The following is a 13316-nucleotide window of genomic DNA, read 5'->3' as shown; positions in this document are numbered from 1 at the left end:
CCTCTACATCCACAATCTCCACCTATTGCCTGCCACCTATCCACTCAGGGCTACTTTTGATGCCTCAGTTGAGAATTACCTATCTTTATGGATGCCAACCACTTCTATTCTGTCCCTTCCCCCCGCCCCCCAAATCTTGGGGGCCTTCTCTTACTTTTTGCTCACAATTTGGACTCTCTCATGACACACAAGTGGGTTCTAGAAATCATCCACTATGATTACTCCATCAAATTTATCTCCCTTTCCTCCCACAAACCCCATTCCTGGTTCTTCTTCAAGGACCATTCTCACGAGGAGATTCTTTGCCAGGAGGCAGATTCTCTTCTCCAACAGTGGCCAATAGAACAAGTGCAATCTCAGTACGAAGGGAGAGGGTTCTCTTCCCCATATTTGTTAGTCCCCAAAAGAGATGAAGGGTAGAGACCCATTCCAGATCTTTGACAACTGAACATCTTTATTCAAAAGTCAGAATTCAGGATGGCTATACTAGCATCAGTAATCCCCTTTGTACAAGAGGGAATGTGGTTCATGGCTCTCGATATAGAGGACACCTAGTTTCATATAGTGTCCTTCCCTTGTACTAGCAACAGCACCCAGAGTATTCACAAAGGTTTTTTTGTGGTGGCACCCCAAATTAGATGCAATGCTGCATAGCCTTCCCATTCTTGGCTGACTGGCACCTAACAGATCACTCCTACCAGGAGGTCAGGTTAGAAACTTTGTTCCTGCTTCATGTTCTAGCAATACTGGTGTTTCTGCATGAACAAAGAAAAGTCCATTTTGACCCTCACAAGGACAATAAACATCGGAGTGACACTGGACTCTAATTTCAGAAGGCTCTTTACTCCATTCAGAAAGATTTTAATCAGTTGAGCAATCTGATAGCACGTTACTTGCAAACAAAAAAACTACAGTCAACGTATGCCTTTCCCTACTAGGCCATGTGGTCTCATGTGCTTATGTGATACCATTCACCAGATTTTTTCTGCGCTACCTATAGGCCTGTCTCTGGTCTCTCTACTTACCAGACAAGGACCACGTGAACACCAGTGTGACTGTTCTCACCAAGGTCATTGCCTCTCTCTCATGAACCTGGAACAAGTGCAAGTGGGAGTCCCCTCCAACGCTGCCAGCCCTAGTGGCACCATCATAACAGATACATCCTTTCTGGGATGGGACTCTCACCTGAATGACCACACTGTACACGGCATTTACACCAAACTGCAGATCAGCCTGCTGGAACTGAGACTGGTTCATCATGTATTCACTCCATATCCAAATAATGTTGGATAGTATCATTGTGGGGTTGAGGAAGACCCCTGCCCCTCTTCCTGGAAGCAGTCAGGCATTGGAATGTTCAGAAACTGCATCACTATCCAAGCCATGGACCTACCAGGTATTTCTCTGCAGACCATGAATGGGAAATATACAGCTCTGAGAGATTCATTCAGGTGGAACACCTCAATGGGATCTCTTCATGTCCCAGATGAACAGGAAACTTCCCTTGTATCTCAGGTATGGGCCATGATGCCCAGGACAAGGCTTTCCTGTTGTCATGGTCAGACCAACTCAGATATGCCTTTCTGCCTGTTTCTCTGCTTCCACAAGTCTTGAGAAAGATCTGTCATGACAGGGCCAGAGTCATTCTCGTAACATCCAACTAGTCCAGACACTTGGTTCCCTGAACTTCTGAGAATGTCAACCTGTCCTCTGATCAGGATCTTGCCAGATCTTTTAACTCAGGAAGACTGAAAAATCAGACACTCCCACACAGACCCACTTCACCTCACAGACTGGTTTGTGGATGGGCTTCAGAACATGCTCCTGTTCAGAAGCTGCCAAGCCATTCTTACTCAGAGTATTAAAGATTCAGCTAGGAACTACTGTCTATCTAAATGGAGATGTTTCTACACCTGGGCACAGCGCAATCAATTTTCCTCAGACTCTGTGGCTATCCCGTCATTTTAGATTATCTACTGTCATTGAAGAACTTGGGTCTTTTCCTTAGCTCATTGTTGGGTCCATCTTGCAGTGATCAGTGCAGTCCTTCCTCCAGTAGATGAACATTCCATTTTTACTCACCCAAGAGATTCCTGAAGGACCTAGTCAGGACTTTTGTACCTGTACCCCTTTGAGAAAGATGCAGGAAGCTTGATAACTGCAAAGGTAAGATTTATTCCATTCACTCTTTCAAAGAGCTCACATTCTTTCTTTCCACTTTCTTGTCTCTCTCCGCCTACTGTGCATCCTGGAATTGTAGTTTCTGGACTCAAAGTTACAGGAACACCTCAGAACAAACTTGCAAACACAAATTGGGGTAGCTATCTGCAACTAGCTAGATACAACCAGGACATTTCCACCAGTTGTCAAGCCTACACCTCAGTGGGATCTCAGTCTCGTCCTGTCAGTACTCACCAGCTCACTATTTTAACTTTTGGTCAGATGCTTTATGTCCCACCTTTCCATGAAGGTCACATTTTTAGTTGCTATTACTTCATCCAGAAGAATGAGCACAATGGGAACACTTGTGACTGATCCACCATATGCCTTTTCCACGAGGAGAAGGTCTTTCTTCATCTTCATCCTAAATTGCTCCCTAAAGTAATTTCTGAAATCCATATCAACCAACCTATCCACTTTTCCATTTCCTTCACAAACCCAATGATTCCATTGACAAGAAAAGATTTTGTTCCCTGGATGTCAGATGTGCCCTGGAATTCTACCTGTCAAGGACCAAACCAATCAGAAAATCACCAAGACTATTACTCACTACAGCAGAAAGTTCACGAGGACAAGAAATGTCTCCTCAGAAGATCAATAAATTGATTTTGGTTGCATCATCGCATAGTACCAATTAGCGCATTTCCCTCCTTCCGATGGGGTAAGGACACTCCATGAGAGCTACCCAGAGTCCCAGTCACATGTTCACAACACATCACACATTATTAGTTCAGTCCTTTGCTGCAGATGCAGCTGTGGGGACTATAGTTCTTCAAGCATCTTTACTGTTGGCATCCTTCCATCAACCTCTGATCTGAACACTGCTTGTCAGTCAGCCACGTATGGAATACGTATAGGGACCAGCACATGAAGAAATGGAGTTTACTTACTTATAACTATACGTTCTTTGAGATGTACCTATCGGTATTCCACTATCCACTCTCCATACACTCTGCTTCAGATCCTGCTGGATCCATGGTGAGAGAGGCAGCAGCCAGCACTGACTCTTATGCCTTTGGTCTGGAGCATGAGAAGAGCAACTGTGTTTGTGCAGGCCAAGGGACAGCTCTTGTTCATAATCTGTGGACTCAGTTGCATGGCGCACATGTGTATCCATGTGTCTGTAAGCTGGGGAATGGTCCGGCTATTGTGGGGAACTTTCCTGGCTTCTGCACTACCTCAGTGAAGTGGGCTATAGAAAGGATCTGAGTCGTCACTCCCAATTCCTTTACCCAGAGGCCTCCCTGCCCTTGAGGACTCCCCTTGCACTCTCCTGTCTGGCAGAGTCCTTGTAACCCCAACAAGGCTGGGCCCAGGATTCCTGGGGGGCTCAATTAATTTGAAAAAAGAATAAGGAAAAATGGGAAATGTTAAAGGAAAACACATCACCCCGCTCTGTGGCAGGGAATATCACAAACAATGTCTCTGGACATCAGGGCAGTTCACAGTCTGTTCCTTGTAGGTCCCAAGCCTCCTTCTCAGGCCCTGGCTGTGCTGCAGGGACGCTGTGGGTTGGACATTTGCTCTGGTGGTAGCCACACTCTCTCAGGCTCTAGGTGGCAGGACCCTTCTTCCCAGTGTTGCCCCAACCCTGTCAGGGTTACGATCCCCCCCCAAGTATGGCCTGCAGAGCCTCTTGTTTGAGGCATCTCCCTGTGCTGGGCCCACTGCCCAGGGTCCCCATCACTCTTCCCAGGTGCTCACCACACCCGGCTCCGGACTGCTCCAGCCCCAGCTCCAGTTCCACACTGCCTCAGCGCTGCTGCTGCTCTGCCTTCAGCTCCATGGGCTGCTTCTCTGGCCCCTCTGGCTCTGGTTGCTACAGCTCTGCTCCCAGCACAGGTCTGCTCTGCAGGCTGCTTCTGTGATTCTGCTCCCAGCTCTGACCTGCTTCCTGGGCTGCTTGTCTGGCCCCTCTGACTCTGGTTGCTGCAGCTCTGCTTCCAGCAGCTCAACTTGGGCCTCTGCTCTCTCCTTAGCTTGGCCTCACTCTGTCTGACTCCAGCAATTCCAGCTCACACGGAGGACGGGACCCCCCTGGCCTCCTGACTCCCTGATTAGCCTGCCCACCCTGTCAATCAGGCTAATCTGGATCATTGGCCTCTCCCCATTGTTCCTGGGGACTGTCAGTCTCAGGCTCCTGATTTCCCATCGACCCTTCCCCTTTTAGTGCTGGGAGCTAGCCAACGAAAACACCCCCACTGAATGTTAGTAAGGGGGCAACAGTCCCCTTACATGTGGAATACAGATAGGGACCACACATCTCAAAGAGCTTCCTGTTACAGATAGGTCACTTCCAGTTCTTTAAGTTAAAGTAACTCATTGCAGTTCAAACTCTATTAAAGGGGCATTTATAGTTTCACAGAGTTTCAGGCAAGAAGGGGCCATTAGATCATCTAGTCTGGCCTCCTGTATAACACAGACCATTACATTTTATCCAGTTACCCCTATATTGAGCCCAATAACTTGGGATAGACCAAAGCATTTCACTTTTCAGAAGGCTAAACTATATTGTGTACTACATGCAGAGAACAGGAGAGTTGAGGCCCCTGCAATGTCAAGAAATTGATCTGGAGTGATATGCCTAATGATCCTAGTGGTGATCCATGCTTCATATTGCAGAGGGAGGTGAAAAAAAACCTCACGATCCCTGTCAATCTGACCTGAAGTAAAATTCCTTTCTAACTTCAGATCTGGTGATCAGCATGACCCTGAGCATGTGAACAAGACACTCCAGCCAGGCATCTGAGAGAGAGGATTCTCTCTGCTACCTCAGAGCACTGGTCCACCCCATCTGGTGTCTCATCTCTAGCTCTGCTTCAGAGGAAGGTGGAGGGGAAAAAACACAGAATACATCTGTCCAATTGTACTTAAAGGGGAAAAAATCCCTCCTGACTGCTGCAGATGGAGGTGCAAGCAGAGTTGGGTAAACATCCGGGTAATTTTGAGCATATGGGGAGAAATACAGAATTTCCTGTTTTTTCCATAGCCCATGAAGGAACGAAATAAATAGGGAGATTCATACATTCACAGACTCCAAGGCCAGAAGGGACTGACACCTCACGCACACGGACTTCAGAATATCTCCTACAGGCTGATTAAAGCTTATGTTTTAGAAAGATATCTAATCTCTCTTTAGAGACTTCAATCAGTGATGAATCCCTCTTGTTCCAGCATTTAATTACTGCTTGGAAATTGCATCTTATTTCAAGGCTGAATTTGTCTAGTTAGGATTAGAATTAGGATCATTTGTGTCTACACATATAGTGTCTTCCTTCACTTTTGAGATACAGTTCATAAAAAAACAACGAGGAGTACTTATGGCACCTTAGAGACTAAGAAATTTATTTGGGTATAAGCTTTTGTGGGCTAAAATCCACTTCAGCAGATGCATGGACTGATGAAGTGGATTTTAGCCCATGAAAGCTTATACCAAATGAAATTGTTAGTCTCTAAGGTGCCACAAGTACTCTTCGTCGTTTTTGCTGATACAAACTAACACAACTACCACTCTGAAACTTGTCACCAGTTCATAACAAGTTCATTCCATCTCAGTGAACCTGATCTTTAATTGTTGCTTTTGTTGCTCTTCTAGTTGGTGGACTTGGCTCTTTTGGTCAAACAGGATATGGCACCCAAAGCAGGTGATCCATTCAGTCATGCAATATCTGCTACTTTTATACAGTATCCCAGTTCTGCTGAGGTAAATACTTGTTTTTATTTAATATTGTCAGTATAGCCATCATTTCATAAGAGTAGAAATAAATATCATAGGTAGGGTGGTACTTATTTTATTAGTGCATGCATTTTTTTGGAATCATTGAGTTCCTTGTAGTCCATATTTGTATCTGACAGCTGTTGATGTGCTGATTCTGGGATGGGCAAAATCACTGTATGTTTATAACTATTAAAAAAAAACTTTTAAACCTACATATTAAAGACTATTGAAAATTATTGACGACAGCTTTACATTTAAAAATGAAATTTTTTTCTGCTTGTATAGAAATTCCCACCACCAGCCCTGAACTACTTCTTGTATGTGGACTTTTACTCCAGCATTAGAAATTAATATGCATACATATCAGCAATAGCAGATTACAATAGTTGCTGTAATTACCTGGATCAGCAATCACAGTGACTTCTCAAATGGTGTATTAAACTTCCTGTTACAGTAAGTCCAGGAAACCAATGAAACTGTTCTTAAAAATTTCATTTTACAATAACTGCTTGACTTTTTGTTTTGATAGCCACATCTCTTAGGCCAGACCACAAATATGAAGAGTAATCTTGACTCCCCCGAAAACACACCACCTCCTACGCCCACTCCACCAGCATCAGCAGGACCACAACACCTTGGGAAAACGCTGTCCGGAGCCCTGGGGAATGGGGGAATTGGACAAGACTCCACCAAAGTCAAACAAAGAAAAAGAAAAAAGGTTGGTGTGGATGAGGCTGTCGTAGACAGGCACTCAATATATCTGCTGAAGATCTTGATCTTTTTCTTGCGCTTGAAATCTTGGTTTGGAAAACTGAATTGTAAAATATGGTACACAGTTTAAAGATCAGAATTGCTGAAAAGGCTTAAGACCTTCACTATCCTTATTTTTATCTCAGTAAGTTCAGCTTACATGCTTTGAATGAAATATGGGTATCTTTTATCTCACATTCAAGATATCCAATGTCGGTATTACCGTTCCTAGTTTTCACTGTAATCCCAGGTGTTCTAAGTGGGAGGGATGATCATATCAAAACCGAAGTGGGGGAAAACTGAATAAACAAAGAGGTTATATCATTGCTGTATTTTTCAGATATTTTGGGAAATCTTGGGAAAAAATGTTACTATAACTCAAGGTCAACAGTATGAATTGAAGGACTAGTGCTGCTTTCATGTACGTTATTTTCTTGCCAACAAACATGCACATTCCACTAGTAATTGTTACATTGACATTATCAAACAATAAACATGGTATGTATATACTTCTCATAGAATCATAAGAGGGATAGATACTCCCAATATAGCTCAACTTTCCCTCACTAATAAATTAACTGTCAGCATTGGCTTTTTTACATACCATACCAGTGAGGAACTTATTGATGATCTGTAAAAATATTTGGCTTAGGAGTTCTGAATGTTACTTTTCCCCATTCCTTTTTACATTGGGTTGGTGGGGTTCATGTGAGTGATTTGCACTGCAGTTCACAGGCACAAAATATTAACTAAGTATGCAATTTTACATACAATTTTGTTTAATATAAGCTCATAACCTTACTTCGTCATTTTAAAAAATGTGATATTTATAAACTACTGTACAATTTACTGAAACGACATATCCAGTTTTGACAGGAGTCTACTAGGCATAGCTAAGGTGTTGTGATAGACCAGCTGTTTAGCGAAGAATGCTATTCATACTACATCAGGGCCCAGACCAACACAAAGCTGTGGGTTTCACATTCCCTTTATGAATGTCATTTAGAGAGGACCCACCAACACATTATGTAGCATGTGGTTTCCATTCATTGATACCAACTGGGATCTGTTGGTGGTCAGCACTTCTGAAAATCAGTCACTTTATTTACATACTTAGCTTTAGACATCCACGTCTGAAAATTTTGGCCCATGGTATATGTTCATAGTATTTTTGTGTATATCTTGTATATGCGGTGTCCATTGTATGTTGGTCATGCTTAATGGATTCACTAGTGGCATTCCCCTGACCTTATGACGTGGCAGTCACCTGGATGAAATCTGTGAGTTTTTGCAGGCAACTGTCTTGGGCAGCCAGAGAGGCCTACACCAACATTACATTTTGCCTACTAAAATTACAGTACAGCTTCTGTTCCTGCATAGCCAAGAAGATCTTTGTAGCATCCATGGACCAGCATGCATGAATCTGCTATTTCTTGCACAGGATCCTTAGTTCAAAAATCTATTTAAAATCTGAAAATTTTCCAGTTTGAATCTATTAAGATATTTCTTTATCTTTGTGACTTTATAATTATGTTACAGGTTTCATTTTCAAATTTAAATTTGACATCAGACGATTGTGATCTTGGTGTCTGCTTTGAAATACTTAGAAATACTTACCAGAATTTTTTTACTGCCCCTTAATATTATAAGGAAAGCTTGAAATGTTTCAGAAATAGCTTTCTGTGGTTATTGCAGCATGACTTACATGATCCTTTCATTTTAATTTGAGCATTTGCTACTTTTTTCCATTGCTGCATACATCAGCACCGGGTAAAAGATTTAAAAGGACAAATATATTGTTCTCTGAGTCTGTTAAAACAGAGGTCATGTAAAAGTCCTCTTTGATTTGTTAATAGATTTTTAAGATGTAGTGTGTGGCAACAATAATGTGTATCCTCAGGAAAAAAAAAATCAGTCCATTTTATAAAGGTTTATTTTCATATTTTATGCACTGCAGGTCTGTTGTGTGTTTTTGATTTAGCAACAATTTATGTGTTTTTCTGTTGCAGAGCACTGCAGCTTGTGGTATAGAGGCTCAAAGCGATGCCATCCAGCCCTGCCACATCAGAGAGGCCATTCGGCGCTACAGCCACAAGATTGGCCCCCTTTCCCCATTCACAGTACGTAATAACAGAGTTATAAAAAGTTATATTTATAATCTTAAAGAACTTTGATTTTCAAGTGGTCAAATGAAGAAGCCTTGAAATTGTTGAGAGCAATTTGTGGTGACTGTAATTTTCTTTACAAAAGTGGCATAATTCTCTTGGGAAATAAAACTTAGTAATTTCTGTCTCTTTTTGGAAGGACAAAAAAGTTTTTTTATTTTAAATATTATTTTCTTTCAATTATAAATTATGCTTTTTGTTAGCACTCAAATTTTCTGTTTTTGCAAAATTTAGGTTTACTGTTATTTGAAATTATAGGTATTGCAATATGTTGAGGAGCATTTTGTATTCTAAAATTAGTTACATGTCAGATACTGCTCCTATTGGAAGTTCAAATCTCAAGTGATACATTTAGGGTTGGAGAAAGAACAGATTGGTTTCTTTAAACAATTTTGAGCCTCCACTGAAATGTAATAGAATTGAGCTTCCAGTAAAATGCTGATAGATTGTGAGGTTTTCCCATCAGATTTGTACACAAATTGAAAATCCATTATTCAAAGCAGCCCCAAACAAATTATTTATTTAAATTTTCAGCTGATGTAAACTTCAAAGCTGCCAGGTGTGTCTGATATCATAAATTAGGGGCATCTCCTTACAACTGGCTACTGTGTGTGGCCTATATCCCTGCCTGCTTCATAATGTCTCACAATTTAGATGCGAGTGCACCTCACATAAACGTCTGAGTCAGTACAACTCAGAAGTAATGCTGTGTTCAGATCTGAATACCTGATATCCAGAAAGAAGTTGATGACTTCAAGGGATTTGAGAAAAGAATATTCAAAATGATAATGGGGTTAGAGGAAATCGCTTATAAGGAAAAATTAAAACAAATAGAAAGGATGACCACATGCAATATGCTTCTACATAAGAAAGCCATCTACAAGTATCTGAAAATTGCCAGCATCAAGGAAGGAGATTTGTTTTGGGGATCCCAAGAAATTATAATTGGGAGCAATGGGATAAAATTAAGAAAAGTAAGCTAAAATATTATTTTCATAATGCCATAGGTGTGTCTGGTGCTTTTATATGTAGGCCTATATGGTATTACATATATATTTTATTCATGATAGCTGTAGATACATTTTTAATGAATCTCTGTATATAATCTCAACTGTATCATTTGCCACCCACAACTATTAGTTTAATATTATGTAACAATTTAGCACAGAAGTTACATTCCAGAGTGGTGCACTTTAATAATAGGTTAGGTGATATTCAGCTAAAACCCTGCAGATAGCCACTGGCAGCAGAGAATGTAATGAAATACATTGTAAAGAAGGAAAAGGCAGCTTGCACCCAATTATAGTGAAGCAACTTTGTTTTTTCCAAAAAGCAACTAATTTATAGGTAGAGGTTTGAAATTCAGGAGTAGACTATCTGTGTCACCAGACAGGATGTTATTCTATACCCACAGGGCAGAGTGGGCATGCAGAATACTATTTGAAGAATGTGATTTTTTTTAAAGAGCCTAATATCTCATGAATAACCAAAGCTGTACATCACTGGCCATCATATATTCTTGGCATTAGCATCTATGGCTGGTGCTTGATGAGATAAAAGGCCACTGGTCCCTCCAAACAGGCCAAGAAACAGGGAATCTTAGGCCATCTACTAGACAGATTAGGTTGCTGTAGAGCAGATCCTACATTTATCCTTATAATGATAAAGATGAGGAAGATCTTGTGTCAAAGGTATTAGAGTACATGTATTTAAACTAATCTATCTTTATTCTGCTTCAAGAATTTTCCCCTCTTGGGATATGTGTACGTATTTGGACCACTCACCCTTCTCCAGTCACACACAGTTCCAACGGTATAAAAGAGGGAGTTTCCCAAACTGCCCTTCATTTCCTTTATGCTGCAAAAGTACAGTGATCACAAAAGGCATGTGATGTTTCCCTTATCATTCCTGTTCTTTTTCTCCCCTATATAAATATTTGTATATAGTCAGTTAGCCATGTTGTCATTTTAAAAACGTTGTGCCTGAGCCATTGTTGCCACTGTCTGTGACACAGCTCTCTGGGGTGATTCCTTGCTCCCTAGCTGGAAATAAAAGAGTAAGGAGAGGAAGCCCATCCAAGTCAACATACACACCAAGACTACCTTCCATGAACAGCTCCTCAGGGTTGAGAGAGTTTGGCTCTGGTGATGCCTTGGTGTTGGTCTCTCATTTTTTCCCTGTCTCATTCATCACAGAAATTGGAAAGTGTGTAGAAAATGTGGCAGGAGGCTGCAGTAAGAGTGATCATGACTTCATGGATAAGGCAATGCACGGGGAATCAAGAGAATGAGTTTTTATCCAAGACTCTGTCACAGATTTCCTGTGTCGCATTAACCAAGTCACTTAGATCAAAATGATGTGAGTACGGCACTAATTGTGCCCAAAAATGAGGAAAGCACCCAAGTTTTGAGCATCCCAACTTTGATTTTCAAAAGTGCTACGTTAACATTGGCAGATGTTGTCAGTAGATGCTGCAGGTGTTCAGTGCCTCTGAAAAATTAGGCCTTAGTTGTCCCAAGTTGAGCACCCAACATTGGAAATTTTGGCCTGTATCTTTTGTCTCAGTTCATCATGTCTCCTGTGGGCTGTAATACTTTGGTCTAATTTTGGTTGTTAGGTCTAGTGTAGCGATGCTGGGTGTGTTGGTGGCCTGTGATATATAGGAGACTAGATGATCTGGTGGTTCCTTCTGGCCTTAAACTCTGACTCTATGGCCTGGTCTACACTGGGGGGTGGGGGGTGTCAATCTAAGTTACACAACTTCAGCTACATGAATAACGTAGCTGAAGTCGACATACTTAGATCTACTCACCACGGTGTCTTCACTGTGGTGAGTCGACGGCTGACGCTCCCCCTATCGAGTCTGCCTGCGCCTCTCACTCCGGTGGAGTACCGGAATCGACGGAAGGGCACTCGGAGGTCAATTTATCGCATCTAGACTAGATGCGATAAATTGACCCCCACTGGATCAGTTGCTGCCTGTTGATCCTGTGGGTAATGTAGACAAGCTCTATGACGTATCTGCTTATGGGGATAAATATAGTCCTCTGCGTCACAGAGGTGTTGAGAATATAAATCCATTAGTGTCTGTGAGAGGCTCAGATACCGTGCTGATGAACCCAACAGAAAATCCCTTGAGAAAATTAAAACCAATTCTGTAATTGGTCCAGCATTTGCATGGTGTGCAGTAAATAAGACTTGGGGCTGTACATTGAATGATGTGGATAAAAAGAAATATCGGACAGCTGCCTCAGTCTAGGCCAGATTGTGGGATCTTACTCCTTGAGCAGTGCCACTGATTTCAATGAGACTGCTTGAGGAGCGGTTTACTACTAAGCATGAGAAATGGTATCACAATCTAGCCCTCACTGAGCGCCATCTATCTGGTACCCTGCATGACCAGCAAGCCTGTGGAAAAGACAGAAAGTAATGTAATTAAATATTGTATTGTAATGCACATACTCTAGGGGGCAAATTAAGGTTGCATAGGCAATCTTAATTCTGGTGATGCCTAACTTTTGAGTGCTGGGCTTTGCAACTTTAACGATATTCTTTTAACAACTTTAAAAAAAAAACAAAAAATAAATACTGATATAGAATAAATTAATTAAATAACAGGATTAAATTAAAACCATTTTTTTAGCAACCTGGAATTCTGCGTTGTTGTTGTTGTTTTGTATTAGTGCAGCATGCAGAGGCACTATCAGGACCTCATTATGCTCAGTGTTGTACAAATGCATTTGAAGACTTGGGGTGAAATCCTGGCCCCTCCTGAAGGCCATTGATGTCATGAAGGCAGGATTTTACCCATGGTCTCTCTCCACAAAAAGTTAGCCTTAAATACAAGTGATGTACAAAGAGCTGGGTTAGACAAACACAATAAAGTTATAAATAAGTTTATCAATACATTTGTTTACCGGCAGCTCAACTCCTCTTCAAGCTGCTTCCCACTCTTCCACATGAGTATTTTGTTTTGTAATTAATAGGCCCTCTCACATAGTTTGCTGTGAGCAGGAAGGGAAAAGATTTTCTCTGCATCCTGCCATTTCCCACCAGTTTCCCTGGTGGCAACTTGCCATTCATGCTACCAGATCTGCAGTAAATCAAAGAAAAGAGCCAGCATTGGGCAGTGGAAGAATTGCTGATCTTCTTACCAGTTATATACCAGCTCAGTTCAGTCAAGTAGAAGGGTTAGAATGTAGTATATTTAGAAACATAATGCTCCACTCTGATACACCAGCCAAAAACGATGTAAAACCATTGAAGCCAACATACTGTTGGACTTTGTTCGTAAACAGAGGCAGGGTGATTAAGATAATAAAAGGCTTATCATTAAATTAAGAATTGTTAATGATCCTGAAAACAGTCCCAAGCACTCTAGTTAAAAGATAGGAAACAAAGAGAACAAATAAATGGTCCATTCTCAGAATGGAGTGAAGTAAATAATGGTGTCCCCCAAGTGC

General features: G+C 41.5%; 1 protein-coding gene across 15 annotated transcripts in view; it reads left to right on the top strand.

Annotated features, from left to right (window-relative positions):
- Positions 1 to 13316, top strand: part of SUPT3H (SPT3 homolog, SAGA and STAGA complex component) — a 559042-nt gene that overhangs the window by 426399 nt on the left and 119327 nt on the right. For 14 of the 15 annotated variants that reach the window (XR_012655472.1, XM_032802086.2, XM_075063614.1 and 11 more), the window contains 3 exons: positions 5816 to 5923; positions 6468 to 6656; positions 8698 to 8808. Coding sequence is in view for 14 of the 15 variants with exons in the window: in XM_032802086.2 (XP_032657977.2) it covers positions 5816 to 5923; positions 6468 to 6656; positions 8698 to 8808 (408 nt within the window). In the remaining variant the exon portion in view is untranslated. Of the gene's footprint in view, positions 1 to 5815; positions 5924 to 6467; positions 6657 to 8697; positions 8809 to 9387; positions 9412 to 13316 lie in introns of those variants that run through there. The other variant, XM_032802087.2, reaches the window with a different exon arrangement.

The sequence above is a fragment of the Chelonoidis abingdonii genome, chromosome 3, assembly GCF_003597395.2.
Source record: "Chelonoidis abingdonii isolate Lonesome George chromosome 3, CheloAbing_2.0, whole genome shotgun sequence".
In the NCBI taxonomy this organism is placed as follows: domain Eukaryota; kingdom Metazoa; phylum Chordata; order Testudines; family Testudinidae; genus Chelonoidis; species Chelonoidis abingdonii.
Note: the sequence above shows the minus strand (reverse complement) of the source record. Positions and strands in the feature narration are given on the sequence as shown.